The sequence below is a fragment of the Procambarus clarkii genome, chromosome 21 (genome assembly GCF_040958095.1).
Source record: "Procambarus clarkii isolate CNS0578487 chromosome 21, FALCON_Pclarkii_2.0, whole genome shotgun sequence".
Classification (NCBI taxonomy): domain Eukaryota; kingdom Metazoa; phylum Arthropoda; class Malacostraca; order Decapoda; family Cambaridae; genus Procambarus; species Procambarus clarkii.
Window position 1 is genome coordinate 3,228,083 of NC_091170.1, and position 8,630 is coordinate 3,236,712.

General features: G+C 46.3%; 1 protein-coding gene across 1 annotated transcript; it reads right to left on the reverse strand.

The window, feature by feature from the left end:
- Positions 1–522: 522 nt before the first annotated feature.
- LOC138366988 (sulfotransferase 1C4-like) lies at positions 523–6,128 on the reverse strand. The gene is made up of 3 exons (XM_069328394.1): positions 5,922–6,128; positions 5,604–5,746; positions 523–844 (listed from the first exon to the last, which is right to left on the reverse strand). The coding sequence occupies exons 1-3, from the start codon at positions 6,093–6,095 to the stop codon at positions 523–525; spliced, it is 639 nt and encodes a 212-aa protein (XP_069184495.1). The 5' UTR covers positions 6,096–6,128.
- Positions 6,129–8,630: the final 2,502 nt, after the last annotated feature.

Consider the following 8,630-nt stretch of genomic DNA (forward strand, 5'->3'; position numbering starts at 1 on the left):
AGCCGACTCTTAACAATAACAAAATACTGTTACTTATCCGATCGACACTGATGAGCACGAACCGCCCAATGAAAAGTAGAGTGATTAGATAGCCAGAAAACACTGCCCATTATAAAAGTCTCACTTTCCAACCTCCTTCCAATCCTAGAACAAAAGGGGAAACTATCCTAAAGTGTACAGGTTACGGCAGTGAGTGAAAGAAGCTGGGTGTGTGCAAGTCTGCACGTCTTGTACCCACCGTTTTATCGAGCAATAAAACCCACTGGCTCTCGGCCGAGCAGGCTTATTGGAAAAACTAAACTAGTCAATAGGTAAACCCCAAGTGGCGGCAGCTCAAGGAGGGAGAGGAAAGGGTCTATACATGTCCACTACACATGGCTCCCACGTTTAAAATTTGATCCAATTATTAAAGAAAACAGTCTTGTCAATATTTAGATTGAGACAAAAATTCAAATGAAGGAATAGAAACGGCTGGATTAGAGAACATTTTACCAATATTTATCTTCAGTAGCTGTATTTTAACTAATACTCTAACCGTTTGATTACAAACCGTACGACTCTTGCTTCATGAAGCAGCGATTGCAAATCCAACCATTTTATTCCCATAAAACCATTAGAACAGTAACCAACTCGGACCTTTGTGGTTTGAAGAAGGCTAGGCGGAAGGAGGGTGCTGGGCAGGTGGGTCTTCATCACTCTCGGAGCAGGTAGAGCCTCGCTAATCTGCAGAAACACTCTGTCTTCAACCTTCTTGCCTGGACACATTTGACGAAACATTTCTGTGAACTGCTGAGGATTCTCAACAGTGCTTCTGATGGTCTTGCTGTCAAGCATCATGTCAAAACTGGAAATGTTTTGTTGTTGTTGTTGTTGTTGTTATTATTACTACACCTACCCAGAGCTGAAATACTTAAATTTAATCGCTTTAGAATAAATACATTTGAGTTTATTCTTAAATCACCAATTATGCAATAAGTTCTAGCAATACATTTCTTTATATAAACCCATCCAGAAGCACAAATACAGGATCCTTCATATATTGCAACCGATATATGAATGGTTCTTTGCTAATCTCACATGTTGCACCCGACAGTTAACACAAGACTTCACATATTCAAGCACACATTAACATCACGTGCACAAACGTGTGGTAATCATGAGGTAATAAAGAAATATAAGCCAAACACTTATTGTCACAAAACTATCACCATCTTAAAACAATATTATGCTTCACGTTACAAATTTTATATGACCTATACCCAGGGCCTGTATTCTGTCACAGGATATCAGTCCCTAACTACTTAGCGTGTCCAACCTAATCTCTGGTTAAAGAGTTACAAAAACCATGTGCACCATAGTACAAAGATTGACGTTCTAAGCAATTAGGTAGAACTTTGTACTATTGTCCGGAAACATTTAAAAACGTATTCCAATGCCTAGTATAACATTTACTTTATTAAACCTCCGATTGCACGTAAGAGACCTAGGAAAGGTTAGGTTAATTTGTCTTTGCAACTACAGTGGAAAAGTTAATTTATCGAAATTCAATAGTATTGATCCCTACTTTTCTAATTAGGTTGTACATCTGCACGTACTATTGTCATCCTTTGTCCCAATACAGGGGGACGGGTTTAATTGTCAGAGGTCCCATTTCCTGAAAACAACAATGTAGTGTGCGAGTGAACAATTAATTTAGGACAGTTTAGCATCAATGCTAAACTGAATTATCCAACACTGACAAAGAACCAATCACCAGAGTCGGACATGATAATTTTGCTTACACACACAAGACCAAGTGTTATAAATATTTACCCAAGACCTCCGAAGCGATTGCTTCACATGCATGACCTATTTTATGTAACTACAGTATTGAGTCAAAGTATTTGGGCCAATCATGAAGATTGGTCCAAATACCAATTTGGTAAATATACCAAAAATTGAAGTCATTAAAGCCTTCATGAAAGGCTTTAGTGACTTCATAAATGCATTTAACCGTAAAGCCAGGGTAAGCATCCCAACCAGTATTAATATTGCAAGAAATTTATGACATTTATTTCCTGCAACCACTAGTATTTAGTCTGCCAGCCCCCCCCCCCTTCCCCCTCGTGTCCACGGAACATTTATAAAAGGTGGCATCTCCCCTCGCCCAGCACCGCCTCAAACACTCTTAATGACCAATTTACAATTCCCATCCCTCTTTTTGCAACTAATAAATCAAGCCGGGGCGAGGCTTTATTACAGACAAGTACAAACGCTCACAAAAATGTATCTTGACCTTTCTAGGGAGCCGAGCAGACAGCACGCTGGACTTGTGATCCTGTGGTCCTGGGTGCGATCCCAGGCGCCGGCGAGAAACAATGGGCAGAGTTTTGTTCACCCTATGCCCCTGTTACCCAGCAGTAAAATGGGTACCTGGGTTTTAGTCAGCTGTCACGGGCCGCTTCCTGGGGTTGGAGGCCTGGTCGAGGACCGGGCCGCGGGGACACTAAAGCCCCGAAATCATCTCAAGATAACCTTCCCAAGTGCTATATAGTCTTAATGGATTTGCGCTTTCCCCAGATAATCCCCCCCCCCAAAAAAAAAAAATTGTTTGCTAGCACTAATCTGAACAACCAACCACTGAACAACCCATCTTTTGTATTCTACCAACGTAAAGTACAAACACAGGAAATTTTTTTTTTTTTTTTTTATTTTTACATGCAAGCATGCGTATAATGTACAATAAAAACAGAACAAATATAACATAGAACAAAAGTACAAAGCACACACACGTACAATGACAAAGGAACAAATCAAGAGAAGACCAGCCAGAAGGGCTGACCACAAAACAAAAATGCATATACAAACATAACACAAATATAAACACAGCGTAATACAAACATAAGGGAAACAGAGAGGCGAGAAACATACAAAACAAGTCTGCTAACACCTCACACACATAATGCACACATAACAAAGAGCACACCCCAACAACCTGAAGGGCACACAAGATGACAAACAAGGGCACACGACATCCACAACCGAACACACAAACGCATAGGAACCGCACACCCCCCCCCCCACTAGCCATACAAGAAGACCCACAATACAAACCGGAGCACGCAGGAACCGGGAAACAATACCCACCCCACCCACTCACATACACACCCCACAACCAGGCAACACAAAATACATAGAAATCACTTGCGAGGAACCTCGTGAGAAATGTACTTCTCCGGGAAAAGATCATGAGGATATTTCGCCTTGTAAGCTTCCCAGACTAGATCTTCAAGGTCGGTAGGGTTTGTGATCCCCCGCTCTCGAGCGGGTATCATTAACTCGGGAACATCTATATCTGACGGCATCGGCCAATACCTAAGGTCACTGACGCAAGTCGCATAACGAGGCTGGGGAGCGCCAACCACGCCCTTCGAGGAAGCAGATGACACCGGAGAAGCGGACGAGGGTCGCCGAGCCTGCCACGCCTTCTTCATCGGAGCAGGTGCCGGACGCTGAGACGATAGCACTTCCACGGATACCGCAGGAGACACGGAAGGGACTGCAGGAAACGGAAGAGGCGGCAAGACCGCTGCCGAGGAAACGGGTAACAAGGAAGGGGCCACAGAACATCCAGAGCGAGCATCCTTTCTCAACATCACTACCAGGCCACCCCGCTCACCACCAACTACAGCAGGGGGAACCACCGCCCACGAAGAACCGGAGCCATCCGACGCAGGCAACGCACCTGAAGCAGGACCCTCTGACACCGGACCAGAAGTTGAGGCCAAAACGCCGGCACCGGCATCCTCAGGCAAGTGTACCTCCGCCACCACCGTAGTGTGCACCACATCCGGAGCCACTCCACCGTCAACGGAAGGACGACACTCGTCGAATTCGCCAACATCAGCCCACGCAGAAGAACGCCGGGAACGCTTAGGCTCGGGCCGCACATCATCAGACCCGAAGGCAGACTCAGCGACCCGCGCAGCACCAACCGAGCGAACCGACGCACGCCGCAGCACGGCAGCCTCCTCAACCACATGAGGCACCAGGCCAGGCACAGGAGGGAATGCCGGAACCACCTCAGCTCCCAGCACAGCCGGAACAGACGGCGAGGGCGCAGGGACCGGGACAGACACAGCAGAGGAAGAACTGGAAGACGAGGGGTCCGAGCAAACGGCAGGCGGAAGAGGCTCAGGGACACCAGCTGGAGCACTAGGCGAGGACCCAACCTCCGGAGGAGATGCGGCAACAACAGGGGGCGCAACAGGCGGAGCAACAGCTGCTACAGAGGGCATCTCCTCAGCCGAAGAGACGTCCATACCCACCGAATCATCCCCCACAGGAAGGGGCGGAAAATCCTCCTCACTGAAGAGATTCACTGGTGCAACAGCAGGCGCAGAACAGTCAGCAGCTTGATGGCCCAAAAGACCACAACGATAACACGTCCGCGGCTGACGGGCGTAAAACACCCGAACGTTGTACCCCATAAGGCGCACAGAGGACGGAATATCCGCCCGGAGTCTCATGCCCAGAGTGCGAATGTTAGACCTCACACCCTTAAGAGGACTAGAAGACACCACGTTCACTCTCACACTAACAACTGCGCCAAACTGGCCGAAATACCGCCGTAGCAGAGCCTCTGGAAACTCCAAGGGAGCCCCATGCACACTGATGTAAGTAAGTGCACCACTCCTATCCGAGAGGGTGACAGTGCCCGCACCATCCGGCAGGGGCAGTGTCCGCCCCTCGTATCGCCGGAGAAAATCGCGATACGCCACCTCCTCTGCAAACTTCACAATTGCCCTACGGGCCGTTACCAACTCGACCCCATAAATCGCAAACACAGGGACAGAGCATTTCACAAGCCAGGGCAATCTCTGGGTAACCAGCCCGCACAGAGAACTCTAGTCCCACAGACTGAGCCCGGACGACAGGGGGTAGAGGGACCCCCATCGTAACGCCACGTCAGCACAGACGAGCAGAGACACACCCGCTCTCAACCAGCCGAAACGGGCAAACAACACCAACTGCTGGAGCACCGATTCAACACGTCCGCCCCGTACCGAAGCTAGGGCCAGACTCCCACGCTCACAAACACAGGAAATGGTAAAAGGAATAATACTTCACACAGTCATTAACAGATCTTATCTCAAGCAGCCAAAATTGCCACATCATTTTATCCACATCCGGTGCCGTGTTAAGCAGGAGTAACCGTTTTATGAAATGTAATAGAGAAAAAAAAAAATATAAAAAAAAGTCTTGGCAAAATTTTTATTTTCTGCGAAGATAAAATGGTTAAGACTATTTATGAATACTATTTTAAAGAACTTTTGCAAGATCTTCGCTAATATTACATGGTCTTCAAAATTAAAGGGGACTATTCTAAGGTACGTCTGCAAATTAGCGAATTTACTGCAGCTTGCTGAACTACCATTCCGAAAAAGTCTTCCATAAATGCGATCTAAACCGGAGCTCATTTAGAACTAAGCAGCTAAACACTAATTAAATCTTTCAACCACACCTACCGATTTATTAGGAGCAATCAGACTATACAGTAATTATAGCCCTAGTCCCGGGCGTTACCAAGACAATCACACTGATAAACCAAGAATGTGTCATACTGTATATGCGGTGCTCTGATGAAGATGGGCAGGTTGCCCCTCTGGTTCAGGTCGGGGTTGTGAAGCATCGTCCACACCAACTCCAACATCCAGGTCGTCCCAGACCTGGGCATTCCCATCACAAGTACGTCACCTTCAGTGAACTGAAGAGAACAACATTATTGTAGTATACATTATAGAGAACATACAAGTGTATACATTTTACACCCACATATATATCAGGGGAGAGTGATCTGGGCACCGTTCACCCACCACCCTCCCGACCAAGTACATTACCCATATTCAAGTGTCATCAAAGTAACAATAAAGACATTACACCTTGTAGTTGTAGATGGCGTCAGCATATTTGGTGAAGAGCGTCGGGTAGAGCCAGCCTCCGGGCCTGAGGCGGACTATACCTTTGTTGTAGAGCGTCTGTTCCTGCTCCATCCTGGCCAGCCACTCCTCGCTCATGTCCTCCACCTCGTGACCACTAGCCAGCTTCGTATTCATCTTCCTAGGTACAACTACACGGGTCGTTATGGCAGTCAAGTCATGAAAATACCTGGTCTATGTCAGGCATTACAGTGATAGGTAAAGTGTCAGTACTTTAATAAACGTGTTTACAATTTGATGGCGAGGATGATTATTCGTGGATGTGTGACATGGCCCCATGTCAGGGCTGTGTCGGCTGATGACCTGTTATGTGACGCCAGGGATGGCGGGTGCGGATATGAACAATTAGTTGGAAAGGGTATTAGGTGAAGAATGTTATGAAAGATGGGTAGACTATGTGGGTCGGGGAGGGTGGGAGAGATGTCGAAGCTTAACCAGTTCCTGCACTTCTATTCAAATTATATAAATCGACAATACAACTATACTCAAAAACTACAATTAAAGTAGTTATTTCAAACAAAAATTAATGTCCTTAAAATAGGGAATGGAGCGTAACTAGCGCCACCAGTCATCGCTCATTGGGTGGGGATGTTTGGGCAGATAGAAATCTAACATTCACCAGACCTACCACACCACATACTGAACTATGCAACACCTGCCTCTGCAAGAATCAGAAGCACAGTATAATCTGTAAATAATGCCGTGCAAGTTAATACTGGAAACCGAAAAACTTACTTAGATCCGATAGATATACAAATACCACACTTGTCATTAGGTGTATATACAACTTTACTAAGCGTGCCAAAACCTGACGGGAAAAACTCCGCCTACTTACAACTACACAGACGTTATATTACCTTCACAACACTAAGTCCACCTACAATGACAAGCCGACCGACTAAGAACGAGCTGGTATATATTTTAAATACACACAAGTCGCATTATCAAGAACTGACCTAATGGTCAGCGATAAATCCAGACATCAATGTATATTTAAATAGTACAAACTCCCTGCCATTGGCGGGGCGCGTTACCAGCAATTACTTTGTCGTTTCAACGCTGCGTTATTGAAAGGTCAGCACAGAAGCCAACTTAACCCATAGTAGAGATGGACCAAAATTACATTCTCCAGATTAAATGTGGCATCCACTGTACTGTTATGCCATTCCTGCAAGACACCAAACACCAACGAGTTGCTCAATAAAGAAAGATCACTTGGCAAGGAAGGCAGTATTTACAGCGTGCATAGACCGCGAGGAGCAGTACAAGCTGTTCGGCTCGTACATTCCCTCCAACATTATATTTCCTCCATACAGCGTCGGCAAATAATTACAACCATTTTAATATTTATCTACTTACACTGCACAATTACACCAATCACAGTGCCTTTCACAAATAGAATGTGAATACACTCTGCTCACTCCAAGAGAACTACTGCATTTGGCAACTACTATATCTACACAAAGTTATTAAAGCAGTTGGATATACAGTCCCCAAATTATTTTCACAGTTTAACTATAGTCTTCCCTGAAGAATATTCATTTAAATACGTCAACACACTACAGCTCACGTTCTTACACTGAAGGTGGGAGGAGGAGCAGCAACACAACTACTCACAACAACACAACACATATGACCGGCCAACTCGGAGGTAAGAGATATGGGCTGACCAAGACAAACGAGTGTCAAAGACCAACTCCAAAAGCTTCGCGGAATCGATGTACACAATGGGTTGACCATAAAGCGACAGAGAGGGAAGAAGAACGACATGCTTCCGAGTAAAAGTCATGGCACAAGTCTTAGACGCAGAGAACTTGAAGCCATGATCGGTGGCCCAAGACGACACGGCATCAATCGCAAGTTGAAGCCGCTGTTGAAGGAGAGGGGAATTATCACCCCGACAGCAAAGGGTAAGATCATCAACATAGAGAGCAGAGAAGACGCCAGAAGGAAGAGAGGAAAGAAGACCGTTGAGGGCAACTAGAAAAAGAGTAGTGCTCAGAACACTACCCTGGGGCACACCCTCATACTGCTGAAAAGGGGCAGAGAGAGCAGTACCAAGCCGCACACGAAAGAAACGACGAGAGAGGAAGCTCCGGAGGAAGAGCGGGAGGTTCCCACGAAGGCCAAAAGAATGAAGTTGAGACAGAATATGATACCGCCAGGTAGTGTCGTAAGCCTTTTCCAGGTCAAAAAGGACAGCAACAACGGAGGTCTTCACAGCAAAAGCAGTACGAATATAGACCTCCAAGTTCACCAGGACATCTGTTGTGCTGTGGCACTTGCGAAAACCAAATTGAGAAGGGGAGAGGTGGCGATAGTGCTCTAAGAGCCACATCAAACGAACGTTGACCATACGTTCAAAGAGCTTGCAGACACAACTCGTGAGACCAATAGGGCGGAAGTCCTTGGGGGATGACCCGAGAGACCCTGGTTTCCGAACAGGGAGGACAACAGCATCGAGCCAGTCTTCAGGGACTGACGACGACTCCCAGACCCGGTTGTACAGCCTCAGTAAATACTGAGACGTGCACAGAGGGAGATGGCGAAGCATTTCATAATGAATGCCATCGGAGCCCACTGCCGTAGAACCACAAAGGGCCAGGGAAGATTGAAGTTCAGAGAGAGAGAAGGGATCATTATAGGGAAGGT